Source organism: Mauremys reevesii, linkage group 4, assembly GCF_016161935.1.
Source record: "Mauremys reevesii isolate NIE-2019 linkage group 4, ASM1616193v1, whole genome shotgun sequence".
Lineage (NCBI taxonomy): Eukaryota > Metazoa > Chordata > Testudines > Geoemydidae > Mauremys > Mauremys reevesii.
In genome coordinates, this window is record NC_052626.1 from 22007943 (window position 1) to 22029072 (window position 21130).

The 21130-nt window shown below is 48.7% G+C and overlaps 1 protein-coding gene across 1 annotated transcript; it reads left to right on the plus strand.

The window, feature by feature from the left end:
* The first annotated feature begins 786 nt into the window (after positions 1-786).
* HSP90AA1 (heat shock protein 90 alpha family class A member 1) lies at positions 787-11332 on the plus strand. Its single transcript, XM_039537207.1, has 11 exons — positions 787-966; positions 2898-3056; positions 3158-3524; positions 4175-4308; positions 5592-5900; positions 6603-6768; positions 7104-7294; positions 7462-7609; positions 9173-9441; positions 10002-10335; positions 10571-11332. Exons 2-11 carry the CDS (start codon positions 2898-2900, stop codon positions 10678-10680), a joined length of 2187 nt encoding a protein of 728 aa, XP_039393141.1. The 5' UTR covers positions 787-966; the 3' UTR covers positions 10681-11332.
* The last annotated feature ends 9798 nt before the right edge of the window (positions 11333-21130 follow it).

Here is a 21130-nt window from a genome sequence, read left to right on the forward strand (position 1 = left end):
GGAGGGGGCACTGCAGGGCCATGCCGTACAGCATGGGGGGCACCGCAGGGGCATGCAGTGAGTATAACATGCAGGTGGTGCCTCAGGCCAATGCACTGACGTGTGAAATGGGGAGGATGTGCCCCAGGGCTGTGCACTGCTGCATGGCATGGCGGGTAGCACCCCAAGGCCGTGCATGAAACGTGGCCTGAGGGGTGCCTCAGAGCCATGCAGCATGGTAAGAGGAGGGGCGCCCTATAGCCACGCAGAGACCGTGACAAGGAAGGGGGGCGCCCGGCGCCTGCAGAGACTCTGAGGGGACGGGCAGACGGAGGCGATGCTACCCCCCCTGCCCCCCATCTCTTGGACGTTCTGTTGCGAGGGGGAGGGGTGGGAAGTGCTTAGCTTCTGGCTGCTTCTAGGACCTTCTGAGGGAAGCGGGGTGGGGGAGGGAGGCAGAGCAGGCGAGGCGGGACTTGGCAGAGGGAGAGAGTCTGACGGGTCCCGCCTCCTTCTAGGAAGTTCGGAGGGAGGGGATGGGCTCGGGGCGGAGTTCGGGTTTCAATGAATGAAGTCATTTTGCGATTTGCGCAATCCCCCGCTTTCCCAAGCCAACCGATGACAGTTGATCTCGCGCAAGCGAATTTCCCAGCCCTTCAGAGGTGACTGTTGGAAAGGGAGCGCGCGTGCGAACCGGGCTCCGGATGGCGCATGCGCAGTCTCCTCAGCTAGCTGACAGACGAGAAACGCGTGCGCAAACCGAGAAATTTCGTCCTGGCGCATGCGCATTTGTTACCGCCCCCCACCCCCGGGATGAGGGTTGGAGTTGCCACCCCCGTGCCTGTCAGTGAAGGTTCCCGATGGTTCTGGAAGGAGGCGGTGCTGGGGGTATATAAAGCGGGCGGGAGGCGACGCGTACCAGCGCTGCTAGTGCTGAGAGGGAAGCTCGGTTAACTGAGAGGAGCAGTTGCAGCTATTGCCGCTAAGGTGAGACGCGGAGGCAGCAGTGACCGGAGGATTTATCGGAGGACGGACCTCCCAGCGGCGCCTTCTGCGGCCCGGCGGTGGGGGTGGCTTGGGCTGAGGCGGAGGTCATTCCGCGGAGAGGGAACCGAGGCCGCGCTTGCAGGACGGTGTGAGGGACGCAGGCAGCGCCTGCCGAAGGAGCCACCAGCAGAGCGGTGTCTGGTGCTCCGTAAAGTGACCCCTAGGCGGCTGCTGTGCTTGTCCGGGGAACCGATGGGAACGGAGAGACGCGGCTCCTCGAGGGGACCGGCTCTGGCTTCACACACAGAGGGGCCAGGGCAGGGTCGGAGAGGGGACCGGCTCTGGGCTCACACGCGGAGGGGCCGGGGCAGGGTCGGAGGGGGGACCGGCTCTGGCTTCACACACGGAGGTGTCGGAGAGGGGACCGGCTCTGGCTGTGCAAAGGAGGGAGGGCGGTGATGGGTTCAAGCTCGGGACAGGCTCGGGGACGAGGCTGACTCACGTGCGGGGAGGGGGGTGGAGAAGGGGCTGCCGGGGTAGCTCTTGCGGATGTGGGGGTCTAGCTGAGCAGAGAGGCGGGGACCGGCCCCGGAGGGGAGAGCGCAAGGGACTCGCTCTTGCGGCGAGTGGGTGGGGAGGGCGCTGTGGAGGTGGGGGGAGGGAAGGCTCTGGCAGTTTCTAGAATCTGTTCCTGGCCGGAGCCTGCAGGGGGCGCTGTGCCCCCACTTCTTGGGAGAGCGAGGCGCTGATACCGCCCCGGTTTCCAGCTCTGCCTGCTGTAAACTATACAAAGTACCCACCGCGGGCGGAGGTTGGAATCTGAGCTTGACCCGGTTCTCTGTGGCTATTTGTGGTGCATCTTGCAGCGTTACTGCTCTGGAGAAGCACATTGCTAGTGAGGCCGCTCTCTGAGCTTTATGTGGATTTGGTTTAAGCCGATACTGTCACAGTTGAAACAGGGATGTGACACTGGGCTCTCCAGACTGGTGAAACCTGTTCTTTTGCAGTTAGCAAGTAATACATGGATTATACCAAATTTATCTCTCATTAGAACTGATGTATAGTACCATTGCCTGGGTGAGGGGTATGAGCAACAGAATACCACTTTGTTAAACAGTCAATGCAGTTGCACATGTACACCTTTGGGTTGTATGAGCTAGGCTTCTCTGCAGCCTTGAGGTGAGAGCTCCCAATTTGTGTCTAATCAGCAAAAAATAATTAGATGACTGCTGGAAACAATACTCCGATTGTGAGTTGAATTTACTGTCATTAGAAGGGTATATGTGTAGGTATGTTTTGTAAGTAATTTTCTAGTCCCAAATGTTGTATAAGGCTAAAACTTAATTGTTGTAATGTTAACTTTGTATATTCAGTCTTTAATTGGAGGAATGATAGTCCTTAGATGCTCTGGAAACTCATTTAGATTTTGACTTGCATAAAAGTACATCTTTTTAGACAAACAAGGCAGAACATCTAGAAGCCAATTCAAGTATTCAACGCAGTTACACTTTCTCCCTTTCTAAATGGCTCCTGCAACTCTGAGGATGAAGAATCCTGAAGGATTCACAATATTGGCCTGACTGCCTATCATGCACTTTTAAGGAATGGGCAAATTGCTGCTGAGGTACTTAAACCTTTGTCCTCCTGAGGAGCAGAGAGTTGTGCTCATCCATCGCTGCCAGGCCTTTCCAGATAAGGGGTATAAGAATTGGAGTTGGAGTGCTCTTCATTGCCAACAGGAAGAGAATACCAGCTGAGGTTCTCTTTCTGATACGATATCCATGCTCTCAACTCTTCTATCCCGAAGTGGCGGTACTTGTTAAAAGAAGTCTTAGTGGTTGAACATAAAACAGGTGAAGAATACTATGATTGTTTTAAGAAACATTCTACAGAGCTGTCTTTTAGAGGTACAACTTCACTTATTTCTACAGATGCCAGAAGCTGTGCAGACTCAAGACCAACCAATGGAGGAGGAGGTGGAGACCTTTGCCTTCCAGGCTGAAATAGCTCAGTTGATGTCTCTGATCATCAACACTTTCTATTCCAACAAGGAGATCTTCCTGAGAGAGCTGATTTCTAATTCATCAGATGTAAGTAATGGAAATAATTAAGTGACTGGCAGCCAGTGACATTGCTACCTAAATGCAAGTAGTGTGTTGAGGGTGTCTGATAGTTGCCTCTTGTTTTGTAGGCTCTGGATAAAATCAGATATGAGAGTTTGACTGATCCAAGCAAACTAGATTCTGGAAAAGATCTGAAAATTAACATTCTTCCCAACAAGCATGATCGCACCCTGACCATTGTGGATACTGGCATAGGGATGACCAAAGCTGATCTGGTTAACAACCTGGGTACTATTGCCAAATCTGGCACCAAAGCCTTCATGGAGGCATTGCAAGCAGGTGCAGATATTTCTATGATTGGTCAGTTTGGTGTTGGTTTCTACTCTGCCTACTTGGTTGCTGAGAAAGTAACGGTGATCACCAAGCACAATGATGATGAGCAGTATGCTTGGGAGTCTTCTGCTGGAGGATCATTCACTGTAAGACTTGATAATGGTAAGTGCTAACATTCTGTTGCACTGATAGCTCTAAAGCAGCCCCTCATTCATGTGTTTCCCTGTATTATGGAAGGGTTTTGAAGAGGGAACAGCAGTAGCATATGGTATCATGTTAGACCAAACTGTAGTTAAAACAACTGCTCCTCAGGAGTAGCGTTTCTTAATCTCTGATGCAAAATTAACAGTTGTAAGTAAATTACAATAGTAGTACAGTAGTGGTCCTGTATTTCTCTTGTAAAAAGGATGAGAATGTAAGGTAGTGGTTCAGATTAGAAACTTCTATTTCAGAGGATAGCTCAACTACAAAGGGAGCTGTTTGTATGCTGCAGGGATTGTCGGTAGGGTGCATATCTTGAATTCAAGATCACGTGCTCTAAAAGAGGGCTAATACATTTATTGTAAAAGCATGAGTGCAGGTGACCTACCTGACACAAGGAAGTAAGTATAAAATTACTATATAGATGTGGGTCTACAGGAAACTTCTGTCCCCAAATAAATTGGGGACATAATTAATGTGGATAAATTAAGCATAAGTTGCGTAATTAGAATCTTCTGATCAAGATGTAAAAACCTGACTAGTTAAACTAGCACCTTGCCAAACACACTTTTACTGGTGCTTGCAGTAAAACTCTCAAATCTTTATTCTAGGGGAACCTCTGGGCCGGGGTACAAAGGTTATTCTGCATCTTAAGGAAGACCAGACAGAGTACTTGGAGGAAAGACGAATCAAGGAAATTGTGAAAAAGCACTCGCAGTTCATTGGTTATCCAATTACACTCTTTGTAAGTGTTCAGGTTGGAATGCTAACAGTAAATTTTACTAGTTTAATTTAATCACTTCATAAAGTGACCACATTATAATGTTTAGTGGTACAATAGAAGGTTTAGCCATAGTATCTCAACAGTACAAAAATTTATTCTAAAGTGATACACCAGATTAAAAACCTTTAATATACTAATGTGTAGTGTGTATAGACAACAGTTTGTCTAAGAATCTGAATAAGTATCTTGTTTTTTTTCCTCACTTGCTGTTGGGGACTCCTGCCAATCAGTGCTGTCAGACCTGGTTCTCTTCATACATGGAGTCACAGAATTGAGTAAAAGAATATAACTTAAACCTGATGGGCACTGAGTGATAAAACATGATATATCATTAAAGATGTACTGTTAAACCTAATGGTTTCAGTCAACTTAGTTTCATATACAGAAGGTTTCTGTTTGGGGTTTAACTTTGCTACTAAAATAAATCCCAAAACAATTTCTGAGTTGTATAGAGTCAAAAGACTAGGGTTTTTTCAGGGCCTTCTCTTGGGCTATACTGTAACAAAGTAATCTCTTTAATGTTCCCTACTGCACTTTAACATAGTACCATTTCAGACCTTCAGTGTGCACCAGCAGGGTGGAACAATTAACATGCAACACATTAATGTGACTTACAGACTACACAAGTGTCATTTCTATTAGTGCTCTGTGTAGACAGCCCCTTAAAGACAAGTAACCAGTTCTGATGTTTTTCTGATCTTTATTGGATACAAGAAAAATGAAATCTAGATTGATCAGAGTGTTTTGTTGCTGTTCATCAGTTGAAACTAAAATCAGAAGCCCTCCTTACAGAGCATCCTTAAAAGTGTCTTAAATGACTCAATAAATATTTTTCCTCCTGCCTTTTTAACAAGGCTTTCACCAAATTAACACCCCCCCCCCCCACACACACACACCATGTCTAGCTGTTCAGGATTGTGCTGTGCTACTAATTTCTGATATATTCTCTTATGCTTAAACACTGGGGTGCTAGGTAACAGAAAACCAAGTGCAATAGTTAAAATTGTCTCCCCCTTTTTTTTAGTGCATTTCTACACTAAATCTTCTAATTAGAGGTTAGGAAGAGCAAGACGGGAGAACTTGGTGGTTGCAGTGGGGGTGGGGGGGAGCCAAGATTGCTGTGACAATCAAGACCAAAACAGTTGAGGACCTGGGCATGCATGGAAAGATTATTATCAGGGCTTCTAACTCAGGTATAACATGCTGTGATGTCCATGTTCCACTTAAATTTCTAATCTCTTTAGGTGGAAAAAGAACGGGATAAGGAAGTAAGTGACGATGAGGCAGAGGAAAAGGAAGAAGAGAAAGAGGAAAAAGAAGAAAAGACAGAAGACAAACCAGAGATTGAGGATGTTGGCTCTGATGAGGAGGAAGAAAAGAAAGATGGGGACAAGAAGAAGAAAAAGAAGATTAAGGAGAAATACATTGACCAGGAGGAGCTCAACAAAACCAAGCCAATCTGGACCCGGAATCCAGATGATATTACAAATGAGGAATATGGAGAATTCTACAAAAGCCTGACCAATGATTGGGAAGACCACTTAGCAGTGAAAGTAAGTAGGACTTGTCTCTGAAATTGAAATGGCCCAGTGGATACTACCTCAGTTGTGTGCTTTGGGTGTTGTCTAGGTTCCTTTTTCTAATAAAAAGACACCCAAGTACTTGAAGAGACCTTTCTGCTTGGCTGAGGGTGATGAAAGCTGCAGTATGTCTATAAAACTGCTGTAACACTCGGTGTAACAGTATTTTCTAACTTTAGGATATTCAAAGTTTTATATCACTTGATTTGTGCACATCTGAAACAAAGTAGAAAGTATAGGCCTTGTTAAAACCAAGTTAAGTTCTTAAACATAATGTAGGCAGCAGCATTTATCTCAGGCGCTGATTGGTAAAGTTTCTCTCTGTTAGGAATTGCCTTTGACAAGCAAGGTGAACATGCAAAACAAACTAAATAATGGATGGTAGGTTCTTGGGGCACCACAGGGGCCCTGCCTAAAGAGAATGGGAACCTCCTGCAGAGCCCAAATTCTACAATATTTGCAGATCATCCCTTCCACTAAGACCTGCATACTGGTGGAGACTAGGGGTATACCATGATTAAGAAAGCAATGACATTTTATTAGTGAAGATGTCAAGAACGTCTCTTGGACATCATAGCCCCAGCTCAATGAAGTGGCCATGAATGTCTTCCAAACAGCATAAAAAGCATCAAGCTAACTTTAAAGATTCTTAAACCATGCCTGTCTTTCCTGCAGCACTTTTCTGTGGAAGGGCAGCTGGAATTCAGAGCTCTTCTATTTGTCCCAAGACGTGCACCCTTTGATTTGTTTGAGAACAGAAAGAAAAAAAACAACATTAAATTGTATGTACGCAGAGTCTTCATCATGGATAATTGTGAGGAGCTAATCCCTGAATATCTGAGTAAGTAGGCCCTTGTTTGAGAAGTAACATTCCTCTGATCTCACATCATGTATGTTGGTGAACAAAATGCATTCTAATAGAAACACCTTTTGTGAGACCATAAATAGTGACCAAAATGTGATTGGCTTTTTCTTTAAGATGTGAATGTGGAAGAGTAAGACTGAACAATGAAGAGTGTTGATTATCTATCTGAGCCTTTAAGGTTTTGGAGAAAATGAACTCTATAAAAAACAAACCCTGGACTATGTATTTGGAGCATATCTAATTTTATTAAGATTATTAATTTCATAGTAAAGATCTAGTTTGCAAGATTTGACACACATACTTTCTTACAGACTTCATGCGGGGAGTGGTGGACTCTGAAGATCTGCCTCTAAATATTTCCCGTGAAATGCTGCAGCAGAGCAAGATTCTGAAAGTGATAAGAAAGAACTTGGTCAAGAAATGCTTGGAACTCTTCACTGAATTAGCAGAAGACAAGGAGAACTACAAGAAATTTTATGAGCAGTTCTCTAAAAATATTAAGGTCAGTGACCCTTTAGTATTTTAGCAAGAACTTGTTGGGTTTTTTTGGCATAGTGGCCTCTTATCAAATGATTTTTATTAGCTTTTTATTATTGGCACTTGCACAATATGAGCATGTAGTTTGAAAAGGTGAGGGTTTTTTTAATATACATATTTCCCCCCCCCCAGCTTGGCATACATGAAGATTCCCAAAACCGAAAGAAACTCTCAGAATTGTTGAGGTACTACACTTCTGCATCTGGTGATGAAATGGTTTCTTTGAAAGACTATTGTACTCGGATGAAGGAAAACCAGAAACATATATATTACATTACAGGCAAGTCAACTGCAACTACTTTCAGCTTTGGCTTTTAAAAGCTTCTGAATGTACTAGACATTTGCTTGCTATCTAATGACTCTCAGGCCTATCTGTCTTTTAAATAGTCTTGCTGTGGATTGGCAGTTCTTGCTCCATAGGATATCATACCACATGCTGTGTCACAATACCGCTGTTGGTATTAGTCTATAATTGAACAAGTGAGTCAGCAATACAAAAACATGTATGGGATTTCATAAGTGTGAGTGTCTCTAACTTATTTATTTAGACAGACATACCCTGTCTGAAGTAAAGTTATTGCATTTAAGCCCTTAGTAGGTATATGCAGGTGAACTCCACACAACAATATCTGTGCATGTTGGAAAATGCACAAGGAGGCAAGCTACATGGTGAATATTTCTCTTCTGAGCATCTGATGGAATCTTAACATTTAGAACATAGATGCTTGTCATTACGCTTGAGTATTTTTCATATTCTGAGTTGAGACATCTGTGGGTGTTTGTTTCCAGTCTCATGTCAAGGAATCATGTAGCTGTGTTTTGAGAGAAGCAGCACTGGGCACAAACAAGGTTTCTAGTGGTGTTCATATGCCCCAATATAAATTATACCTTGCAAACATTCCAGTCAGGAATGTAACTGCTTGGGAGCCTCTGAAATAACAGAAGCAGTCTCCATTTTTTGGCTATTCCTTATCTTTTGAAAAAAAATTTCCGGGAGCGGAGGATGACAATGACAATTTCAGGTGTTGAAGTGGAAGTTTTGTGGTAGTCTCAAACTTCAACTCAGCACACTTAAATTGGCTTCTTACAGTTCCTGAGGTACTTCACTTAGTGTTTGAGAATGTCTGTCTGTGTCTGAGAAATTGGAGATTAAAAGTACAACATGCTAAATTCATGAGTTGTGATCTCTTCTGGAGTAGGTATTGCCAATCTGCAGCTGCTGTCCTTCAACCATGGATTGCTAGGCCTTCATGATTAAGGGACCCAGGTGTAGCTTATCCTTCATCCTGATAAACACCCAGTTTTTAAGAAGTTTATTTAAAAGGGCATATGTGGCTTAGCATCAAAATCAAGTGGCCTTAGGCAAATGGCTTCAAGATTCTGGATTTCATGACTAGGTTCAGTGCTGCTCTAGGATAAGCCTGAACCTGTTGAGGGAGCAGGGGCAAGCCTCTTTGCAGAGGACAAATACGAAAGCCAATGTCCTTTCAGGCTTGTATCTGACACATGGGAAGGGAGACTCCACTTTTCTAAGCAGTCATTCAGACAACTGGCCTCAGGGTGGCTCAGTAGTGCACTTCACAAGTTACTCTGGACACCTTAGGCTGAAGTTGCAAGGCCCCTTTCAACAAGCACCAAAACAAGGTTAGCATTTTAGCCAGTCTTCCATTTCCAGTAGTCTGTCCAGAACAACCTGGCTGTTTGCTGCTCCATTGCTCTTCTGGGACAACTCAAGCTTACTTAAATGAGAATCTCAGATACCTAAAGAAGGGACGGTTTCTGTAGTCATCTACTATAGTCAAGTAGTTGTGGCTTAAGTTGAAAAATGGAATTCTTCTTTCAGGTGAAACCAAAGATCAGGTAGCAAACTCCGCTTTTGTGGAACGCCTTCGCAAACATGGTCTGGAGGTAATTTACATGATTGAACCTATTGATGAGTACTGTGTGCAGCAGTTAAAGGAATTTGAAGGCAAGACCTTAGTTTCTGTAACAAAGGAGGGTTTGGAGCTTCCAGAGGATGAAGAGGAGAAAAAGAAACAGGAGGAAAAGAAGGCAAAATTTGAAAACCTCTGCAAAATCATGAAAGACATACTTGAAAAGAAAGTGGAAAAGGTATGAACATCTCACTGTTTGTAGGCAGTCTTAACCCAACTGTTGCATCACTCTTCTGATTAGTAAGCTCTTATGGGCTACTGGGAGCAATGGTCTAGCTGTTAATGATTAGTCAATCATGTTCCTAGCATTTAAGAGCTCTAGCACCACAAGTATTGCTAGTTTATAATTCCTGTCTCATATGGAGCATTTTTTCACTTCTCAGGGTTAAGAGTGTGGTTTTTAAGGCATGGTGAAGAATGAGGAATAAAGTAGGGTTGGAACATCTAGTCTTACAACCAATTTGAGTCTGTCAATTGGTGGAAACAAAGCATCTACCAATCAGAGTAAAACAAGATTAGTCAGTTACTAGACTGTCCATTGGACTTTTAATAGTCAAAGTATTCTCAAACTCCACTTTATAATGTGGATATGCAGATGTTGATCGCATCATAGCTCCTCTGTATTTTGTCACCTGGTTTATGCAGGTACTCTAGAACAATTGCTGCAGTTAAGCATATCTGTAGAATCTTAAACCCTATAGAAACCAACTTTGTGGTAACAATGCTTCCACTCAACAGGTTGTGGTCTCCAACCGTTTGGTGACTTCCCCATGCTGCATTGTAACAAGTACATATGGCTGGACTGCAAATATGGAGAGGATAATGAAAGCACAAGCACTGAGAGACAACTCCACAATGGGCTACATGGCAGCAAAGAAACACCTTGAGATAAATCCTGACCATTCCATCATTGAAACACTAAGGCAGAAAGCAGAGGCTGACAAGAATGACAAGTCAGTGAAGGATCTGGTTATTTTGTTGTATGAAACCGCGCTCCTGTCCTCTGGTTTCAGTTTGGAGGATCCCCAGACACATGCTAACCGTATTTATAGAATGATCAAACTTGGTCTTGGTAAGTAAGACTGTTCAATTTATTATTCTAGTTCGTGTATATGTATTGTCCTTGGGAGGAATTTAATGGTTGCAGATCAACATTTTGTCTTGTCTTAATAAATGAGGGTGCAGTTGAGTAATCACTCCTGCCTATGATATGAAGGACATAGAAATTGTTTTTCTCCTGAACTCTAGTATTAGAGATTAATATATTTCCAGATGGTCTTAATTGTACACACCTGCTTTTTGTACAGGCATTGATGAAGATGATGCTGTTACAGAAGAAACTAGTCCAGCGGTTGCTGAGGAGATGCCACCACTTGAAGGCGATGATGATACTTCACGTATGGAGGAAGTGGACTGAAATAGCCAGCTAGCTTACAGAAACTTGTGGATGTTTCCTTGGCTAATTTGAATAAGTTATATTTTGTATATTATGAATATTACCTGCCAAAAAATTGACACGATCTGCATTCCCTCTTTATATTTATTTTGAAAGATGTTATACCTTATTTTTGTTACTTTTTTTTAGCTAATGTGAGATATAAAGGGAATGTGGTGTTTTGTTTTTTTTCTTGGTGCATTAACACTGTAACACCCTAGACAGGCAAGGGAGTCCTTATTTTGTCTATAAGAGCTGGTTGCTGATGGCAGGGGTTTCGGCTTATTCTTTATTGCCAGAAATATGGGAAAAGTAATTTAATGTTATGCTATCTGGATGTTTAAAAGTTGTAATCTGTTATACAGCTCCTCACTCACTAAACATGTCTGGCATACGGTACCTGGTAACTAGGTATCGAGACGAGCTGAAATACTTGGGGAAGCTTTAACCCCCATGCTCCTATGTTTCAAAGTCTTGATGTTAAAATTTGTCTTTTTATACTGTAAAAGGATTTTTGGATTGCACTCTACCATAGACTAGAATCCACTGTAAATCTCTTGTGATTTATGCAACTCTGCATGTACAGTTCAACCTTAGAGCTGTCTAGGAATAAAAGTGTTACGAATGAATCTTATTTGTGAGGAAATGCAAAGTTATTTCGCTAACAAGTCTGGCAGTCATTCTAATTGATCATCTGGAGACAAGTCAACCATAATTGAAAGCCAGCAGTTTATTCTAGTATCCGTTACTGTCTGTGTGGGGGGCCTGCACTCAAGTTCATTGTTAGAATGACTTTCTTCACCTCTGCATGATTTAGAGGTGTCCTATGCATGGTCTGTTTCCCACCTTCCCCTTTTCAAGTCTTAACTTCGATTCTCCAGCTGAGGAGGTAATTACCCAGAGCCCTTTTTTTTCCTAGTCTTACTCTCCACAGCCTAGAAGCTGCAGGGGAAGTCATGACAACACTCCACCTTGGGCCTGTGAAGCCATGGTGGTTGATCAGCTCCCCTACCACACAGTGCAGCCCTTGCCAGTGGTGCTAGCCTCTTCTAAGTAGGTGGGCCTTATCCCCCTGCTTGCCATGAAGCCCTACCCTGCTGCTCCTCTTCCCCCTGAGGTCCCTAGCCAGGCCAGAAGCCAGAACTGGGCCATAGTAAGCCATGCAGGGAGCCCAGGCTGCTGGGGTGAGCCCTGGACCCTGCGCCTACCCTGGGCAGCATGTGCTGATGGTCCAGGGCAGAAGTGACCACATGCATAATAAAGGCTGGGAGAGGTTAAGTCATGGGGGCAGACAAGACAGTAGCAGATTTGGGACGCCTGGAAAAATCTCCCTGTGCTGGAGGAACTCTCACTCCCTGCTGCAGCCTCAGGGCCACAGAGCTTTTCTGGTCTTGGAGCCACATTGGGGGATTGGGGCAAAAGGAGCAAGCAGGAGGTGCAGTGTCAGGGAGGGAAAAGGGGGATAGGGTGACAGGGAAGGGGGTGTAACAGGAGAGGGGCTGGGGACTCAGAGCTCCAGTGAGGGTAGAGACCTGCTGTGGTCCCTGCCCAACAACCCCTCATCTGGGGGTGGAGGGAAGGCTGAAAGCAATGAGCAGGGGCATAGCCTTGACCAGAAGAAGAGGGGTAGGGGCCTAGTTTCCCCAAAGGGAAACTTCACCCACAAGGGTGGTGGATTCTCCCAAAAGGTGGGGGTATGAAGTCATGTCCCCTGTGGCCCTATCCCGCTTCCCCTGGTATGCCACCCTCTAGCCAAGCTGGAAGCCATAGCAGGGCCAGGGACCCCAGATCCATCCACTGCCTTGGGGTGGAGGGACCCAATAGCAGCCCCCAGCCTCTGTCCCTGCTCCTCTGGCCCTGGCCCCAGGGCAGGTGGAGGGTCTGCAGCTCCCCACAGCTGCCCAACTCCAGCTTCCATACTGGCCTGTGGGCAGCACCTCAGGGGGCCAAAGAGCTGTGGCCAGGCCATAGTAAGAGCTGCCAGATCCTCCATCTGCCCTGCTGGTGCGAGGCTTGAAAGCCTTGCAGATTTACACATGTCCTATTGATGAACTTCTCCCAGACACCAGAGGCAGGAGTTATAGGGGTTGCCCGTGGGCATAGGCTTAGTGCAGGAACTACAGGGTTCGAAGCTCTGAGACACCATGCCCTGAGGCCCACCAGGATGTGTATTGGAGGGGGAGCCCCCCCAACCTGCTAAGTAGTGGGACTATAATTAACTAAGAACTGTGAACTACTACAAAGGGAACTAGTTAGAGAATAACAAGAGCTAGGGATTAGTGGGATGCTTGCAAGCAAGAGACCACTGTTCCAACAACTGTCACTAGCAGTAAGAAGGAACTGAACGGGGGTTGGACTGGCAGGGTCATATATAGAGCTCCATACCAGCACCACTCCAGAGGACTCCACAGCCGGCCCGATGGGTAGCTGCTAGGGAAAAGTTTGGCAGCCACGCACATCTAACTGGAATAGATAGAGCAACACATCTTGAACAACAATTACAGTGAGTAATCATTTTTAATGGAAGGTTAGTATGGGCCAGGAGGCGCAGGCAGGACCGAACCGTTGTCGTGGGAAAGGTGAGAAGGTCCTGGATGATGGAGACCATCGTCTGGTGCCGAGAGCGAGGGAGGCAGGCCCTGGCCAAAGTGGAGTCGAGGACCGCTCCGATGAACTCCACCCGCTGCGATGGAGCTAGAGTGGACTTCTCGGCATTGATGAGAAGGCCGAGGGACCGAAACAGGGATAGTATCTGTGACATCTGGTCCTTTACCAGCTGTCGGGATGTCCTGCAAATCAGCCAGTCGTCGAGATACGGGTATACATGAATGCAACGACGGCGGAGGGCTGCAGCAACTACTGCCATGCTTTTGGTGAATACCCTCGGCGTGGTGGACAGGCCGAAGGGTAGCACCGCAAACTGGTAGTGCGCACCGTTGGCCACAAAACGCAGGTAGCGTCGATGGGGAGAGTAAATCGCGATATGGAAGTACGCGTCCTTCATATCGAGGGCGGCAAACCAGTCTCCCGGATCCAGGGAGGGAATGATGGTCCCCAGGGTGACCATGCGAAACTTGAGCTTGAGCACGTATGCGTTGAGCTCCCGGAGGTCCAATATGGGTCGGAGACCTCCTTTCGCCTTGGGGATGAGAAAATATCGGGAATAGAATCCCCTGCCCCGCCTGTCAGGAGGCACCTCCTCTATGGCTCCCAAGCTCAACAGAGTCTCGACCTCTTGGAGGAGGAATTGCTCGTGAGAGGGGTCCCTGAAGAGGGACAGGGAAGGCGGGTGGGAAGGAGGGGGCAAAACGAAGGCGGTAACCAGACTAGATTGTACAAAGCACCCAGCTGTCCGATGTTATCTGGGACCACACCGGAAGAAAGCGGGAAAGGCGGTTGGAAAATAAACGGGAAGGATCCGGTACAGAGACTGATGGGCCGTCCTCGGGCGTCCCTTCAAAAGGTCTGTTTGGGCCCTTGAGGGACCTTGGAAGGCGCCTGGCTCTGGTTGCGCCTGTTGCCGGACGGTCTACGGCGATTCAGGCTGGGTTGGCGGCTGTTATAGGGTCGCGACCTAGGCTGATTAAATGGCCGGTAGGGTTGCTGCCGGAATGACCTTCGCTGGGTAGCCGGTTTGTGCATCCCCAGAGTGCGAATGGCTATTCGACCGTCCTTCAGGGTCTGAATTCTGGAATCTGTCTTTTCAGAAAACAGACCCTGAGTGTCGAAGGGTAGGTCCTGCAAAGTGTACTGCACCTCCGGTGGCAATGTGGAGGACTGCAGCCAGGAGATGCGCCTCATGGTTACTCCTGAGGCCAGGGTTCTAGCACCCGAGTCCGCGGAGTCCAGAGCGGCCTGGATGGAGGACTTGGAGGACTTCTTGCCCTCTTCCAAGAGGGCCGTGAACTCTTGGCGCGAGGCTGTTGGGATCAGCTCTGCGAATTTCGCCAGGGACACCAAGATGTCAAAGGTGTATCTGGCGAGGAGGGCCATCTGGTTGGCGATCCGGAGCTGGAGACCCCCTGCCGAATAAACCTTTCGGTCCAACAGATCCATGCGCCTTGCTTCCCTGGATTTCGGCGCTGGAACTGGCTGACCATGCCTCTCCCTGTCATTGACCAACTGGACCACGAGCGAGTCTGGTGCAGGATGGGTGTATAAGTACTCGTACCCCGTGGGGGGGACGGAGTACTTCCTTTCGACACCGCGGGCGGTGGGAGGGACGGACGCCGGTGACTGCCAGATGGTAGTGGCGTTCTTCTGAATAGTGCGGATGAATGGCAAGGCCACCCGCACTGGAGCCTCCGCTCCAATTACATTTGTCACCGGGTCTTCGTCCTCAGTGACCTCCGCTACAGGGAGGTCGATAGCCTTCGCCACCCGGCGAAGAAGGTCCTGGTGGGCCCGCAAGTCAATAGGTGGAGGGTCTGCCATAGAAGCCCCCGCCACCGCCTCGTCTGGTGAAGATGACGAGGACAGACCTTGGACCACCGCCTCCGCAAGTGGTTCCTCTACGTGGGCAGCTGTCTCAGACCGTGGATGCTCCGCGGGATCAGGCGGTAACTGGGCCTCACCCGGTGATGGGGGCGGCCTGCTGACTGTGGCCTCCGGCACCCTGCGTTCGGAGGCTGGGGTCCGCGGAGGGCAAGGGAGCCCTTGAGTCTCGTATTGGGCCCAGGGGACCCAAAAACCCCACTGCTGTGCACCGTGGACCTGTCCTTGCGGGGCCACCTGAGGATGGCCATAGCTGTCTGCCCGCGAAGCGACCGATGAGTGATGAGATGGCCACGGAGGTGCAGAGGCGCTGACGGACTGCGTTGTCGAAACCGGCAATCTGTCCCCGGACGGTGCCGAGGATCGGTGCCGGTCGTCGCGGTACCGAGATGGCAAACGAGACCATCGACTGCCATGGTGCCGGGAGCTCGACCGGGATCTCGACCGGCGGTGCCGGGAGCGGCCTCGGGAGTCACGGTGCCAGGAACGGTGCCGGGAATCGGACTTTCTGCGGTGCCGACGGGACGGTGATCGGGACCGGGAGCGTCTCCGGGAGTGCGACCGGTACCGCGATGTTGAGCGGTACCGAGACTGCAACCGGCGTCGAGAAGGTGAACGGTACTGCAATGGTGAGCGGTGCCGGGACCTGGAGCGGCGCGACGGTGACCGTCTTCGGGACCGGGAGCGAGACCAAGTCCTGGAGCGCCGTTTATCCCGTCCGTCAGGGGAAGGGGGCCGCATCCTGGCCGGCTTACCCGCTGACTTAACAGCCCACACCGGCGGTGCCGGGGGCCGGCGGCTCGGTGCCTCTGTGAGCTCTATGAGCTCTCTCGCCGTCGAGAACGTCTCGGGCGTGGACGGGAGCTGTAGCTCGACTGCGGTCAGCACCGGGGAGCAGGGTGGTACCGGACTCAACGGCCCTTGCGGCGCCGGAGTCAACGGTACGGTGCACGGTCTGTGCACCGCCACAGCCGGTACTGGAGGTGTCGGTGATGGCTGGGCTACTGGTCCCGAAGGCTGCGGCTTCGAGGTCACCTTCGCCGGCTTACGTTTCCTTGATGGGGAGAGGGAACGGTGCCGGGTCACCGGTGCCACTTGCGGAGGTCGAGGAGCCTCGGTACCAGAGCGGCCTGGGGCCGCTGGTGCGCTGCGCGCCGACGATGACCTCGGCGCCGGCGGGGTCGGTGCCGGGGGCTGGAGCGTTGCCTCCATGAGGAGCTGTTTCAAACGACTGTCCCACTCCTTTCTCGTTCGAGGTTTAAAAGCCGTGCAGATAGGGCACTTATCTGGACGGTGAGTCTCCCCGAGGCAACGCGGGCAGGAGTCGTGCGGATCCCCAACCGGCATGTGCCGCTGGCAAGTCGCACAGGGCTTAAACCCCGGTGCCTTGGGCATGAGCCCGCACCGGTTGCGGAAGAAGAGGGGTAAACCCCCCTTATTCCCTTATCCTAAACTATAACTAACTAACTTATTCAACTATCTAACAACTAAGTACTGAACAACTATATACATACAAGAGTAGCGAAACGCTAGGGCTGTGGAGGACAGAGAGCACTCCACTGTTCCAACTGGCCGTCATGGGCGGTAAGAAGGAACTGATGAGTGGACAGGCCGGCTGGGGTATATATTCAGCGCCATGGCGGCGCCACTCCAGGGGGCGCCCAGCCGGCCCGCCGGAGTTGTTAGGGTAAAAATGTTCCGAAGAGCCGTGCACGCGCGGCACGCACACCTAACTGGAATGCATAGGAGCAATCACTCGAAGAAGAACCATTTTTTCCTCAGGCACTGACCTCTGGAAGGTTATCTCATCCAGTAGGCATCTCATGTGTCCAGTCCAGAGAGAGAGCAGGCGAACTTGAAGGAGGCAGACCTCAGCGATGAGCTGCCAAAAATCTTAACCAGTTCCCTACCAGGTCTGCGGCAGCGGGTCCTTCACTTGCTCTGGGTCTGGCGGCACTTCGGCGGCGGGTCCTTCAGTGCCACCGAAGACCCAGAGCGAGTGAAGGACCCGCCACTGAAGACTCGGAGCGCCACCAGGTGAGTACAAGCCCCATGTGTGTGTTTTTTTTTTAAAGTCATCCCTGCCAGGGCCCTGTCGAAACTGTTTGAATCAGGCCCCCCCACTTCTTAAAGCTGGCTCTGCACATCAGGGTTGCAAAATTGTATCGGGCTGGGTAGGGAAGGCTGTACCTCCCAAAACAGCCTGTCCTCCCCATCCAACCCCCACCCACGTCTTGCCCCCCTCAGAACCTGCAACCAATCAACACCCCCCCTGCTCCTTGTCCCCTGACCACCCCCTCCTGAGACCAGGGGTGAAAGTAAGTCCAGCCACTGCTTGCATCCGAAGAAGTGGGTATTCACCCACGAAAGCTCATGCTGCAAAACGTCTGTTAGTCTATAAGGTGCCACAGGATTCTTTGCTGCTTCTACAGTGACTTACCAGTACACTGGGGCCCTCTCTGGCCCCCAGAAGGAGCAGGGCCTAGGGCAGAAGGGGTGTGGCTGACGGAGTCAGAGCCAGCCCCAGCCCACACTGTAAGGTAAGTGCTCCCCCCACCGGGGTAGCAGCAGCAGCCCGGGGCTCTGGGGGCTACTTAAAGGGTCCGCAGCTCTCCTGCTTCTACCACCCTGGCCTTTTAAACAGCCTTGGGAGCCCTGAGGAAGCAGCAGGGCTCCTGCTGGTATTTAAAGGACTGGGGCAGCAGATACAGCTGGAGCTCCAGGCCCTTTAAATAGCCCCTGGAGCCCCCTGCTACCCCTGGGTTCCGGGGGCTATTTAAAGGGCCCTTCTACAGCCCTGGCCCTGTAAATAGCCGCTGGAGCCCTGGAGTAGTGGCGGCGGGGCTCCAGTGGCTATTTAAAGGGCCGGGGCAGTAGAAACTGCCGGAGCCCTGGACTTTTTAAATAGCCCCTAGAGCCCCGCAGCCCTACCCCAGGGCTCCAGCAGTGGGGCTCAGGTGGCAATTTAAAGGGCCTGGGACAGGATGGTCCTGTCGGCCGGATGTGGCCCGTGGACTGGAGTTTGCCCACTCACCAGCCCCTTTAATAACCAGTTCTACACCGGCTTCTAAATTTAACAACTGGTTCTTGGAACTGGCTCCAGCTCACCACTGGCAGACCTCCAACCTGTCCTGAGAATGATCTTGTCTTTCCAACTCAGACTGACAACTGAACTTCTCAGGAGAATAGTCAACACCCTGGAAATTCTGGTTGAAGTGCTGCAAGACTAGTCTCACAACTTCTCAACATTCTGCACTTACAGGTCGCTGGTGAAATGGCAATGCCAGTAAATGAAAGCTGGTTGGAACCAGCCAAGGACCTTTGGCAACCCCCTGCCTCCAAGGCACCCACCTCTAAGAAGGCAGCCAGTCACTATCAAGTCCCCTCCAAGGGCTCTGAATATTTCTACAACCATCTGCCACCAGACTCTTTAGAGAGACAAAGTGTATGAGGTAATATCTGTTATTGGACCAACTTTTGTTGCTGAGAGAGAGACAAGCTTTTGAGCCACACAGAGCTCTTCTTCAGGTCTGAGAAAGGAACTCAGAGCATCACAGCAAAATGCAAGGTGGAACAGGTGGTTTGCATAAGCCATCTGTTAAATGGTTAAAGGGGGGGGGGGGAAGGAGGAAAGAATACATTTAACAGAACCTACTTCAATCCCTATAGTGCATTGGCCCTTCACACTTCTTTTACCACAGCATTACTCACAGCATCCTGTCCGAAATAGATTGCGGTTCGATCAGCTTTATATTGGGAGAGGAAAATCAGGCAGGACCAGAATAAGGTGCAAAGCCAAGTGGCTGCGTTTATTTGGGGGAAAGTTACAACTTGGGCCAAGGGAGAGAGGCAATTTTTAGCTGGGATGTTGTTAGGCAATATAAACAACCCAAAAATCATTAACAGTACAATTCTATACTGCTCACTGCACCACGCTGAATAGGCAGACACACCAATCACACAAGATGGGAATCGGGTTCGTCAGGGCGGTGCCCGGTGCAACACAGGAAAGAGACCCACAGGCCACTGCCTCAACCGCCCTTGCTTTCACACTAAGGGATTTACCCAGAGTGTGGTGCGGCTGCGATTGGGCAGATTCCACTTACACAGACCGCGGGGACAGGAACCCCTTGGTCAGCTAATCCCCACGTGGAGACAGCTCCCAGACACAAACACTGGACAAAGACAGAGCAGTGACTTACACACTTAAAACAGTTTACAATAAACAATTTATTAAAACCTTAGAACAACTATACACCTAGGCAATTGTGCAATTATGAGCTCAATTCTTTAATCCTTAACACTGTGTACACACTTGGTACTGGGTTAGGGAGGGGAAAAATAGGAGGCTAGATAAGCAAACTGCCAGAAATTAGAAAACAAATACCCGCACTCCAGGCGCAGCTGACCAGCAGAGCAGACACCAGAAGCATGATGAGGTCCCAGGAACAGGTCCAAGGCGACAACGAAGACGACACGACACGAGCTAGCTATACCAGGAGGAGACCCTGGCCGAAAGGTTGATCAGGTCCTTCAGCTGACACGTGGATACTCCACACTATGAGCTAGACCGGGAGGAGACCCTGGCCAAAAGGTTGATCAGGCCCTTCAGCTGACACGCGGACACTCCACACAGATTTTGGGAGGAAATCTAGTTTTATAGAAAGGGTCTCACTCACTCGTGTCAACATCTGATTGGTTCCTGGTTCCCCCTCCCTCCAGGCTTCGAGCTGTTGCCCCCCACGCCGGCAGGATTTGCACATGGCACACTGGGGTATCTGGGCAGAATTAGGTCTCTGTATACAGTACTCTGGAGTTGCTGGGCAGAACTAGCCTGACCTCCAGATGACCGGGCCCAAAAAGAGCGGGAAAATGCATACTACAGAGTTGCTGGGCAGAATCAGGTCTTTGCACACTGCACTAGCCTGACCTTTAGACGGCCCAACAGAAAAAAAAAACCAGGAAAGTACACACAGCACTTTAGTGTTGCTGGGCAGGATTAGGTCTCTGCCCCTTTCCTATGCAACAAGAACCTGGTCCAAGATGGAGGCTGCCTTGTCCTTTTAACAGGACAAGATGGCCGTGGACCGACAATTGGCCATACAGAGCCATAACTGCGTATCAGGTTGCGACACATCCAAGCTCATTTCAATCCTAAAATGCTTTGAAGGACTACAGACAAAAAGTTGACAATTGTTAATAATTTAAGAAAACAAGTAAAAATTACACCACCGAGGTGAGGAAGGTAGAAATGGGTTTCTTGAGGATGAGAAATGTCACAACATAACAATAAAACATTCTCTAAGACATTAATAGTGGTGTTGCCGGCTCAAAGAGCCCGAGGCGGAGCAACAGCAGGTTCGTTGCCCGGTGTGCGTCTACATTGAACATTACATTTCAGCGTGTTAGAAAAAGTTCTCATCCACAAGCTTATCTCTGGCCTTCACAGAACAGATGCATGTAGACTTTTCTCCCCCTCTCTCCCCCTCCTCCCCTGCATCTGCAAGCTGAAATTGCTGACAGTTACACATTTTGCTTGCAGTCTGTTAGCATCTTAGGCTGGTTAAAGTTCACAGCATGTAAGAACTCTGGTTCACTTCAGGCCCAAAGTCACAACTTTGGTTTACTCAGGCCTAGTGACACCAACAGTGGTGATAAAATATCTTTATAATAATTTTTTTTTCTATCTGAAGCCTGTATGAAAGTTATATTAATTCAAGAGACTTAATCTCACTAATTTTTGCCCAACAATTAAACATAGAATTTTAATCTTTGAATATCCTGTATGTAGGTTTAATTAGATCACTGATACTGCTTAAGGTTTTTTGTAGTTCAATATATAAAAACCGTTCTTCCCTTCATACTCAAGATATCCTATTTGTACAAAGTGATGTCACAGTATCATCTGTAACATCACATTCTGTTGCCACAGTAATAA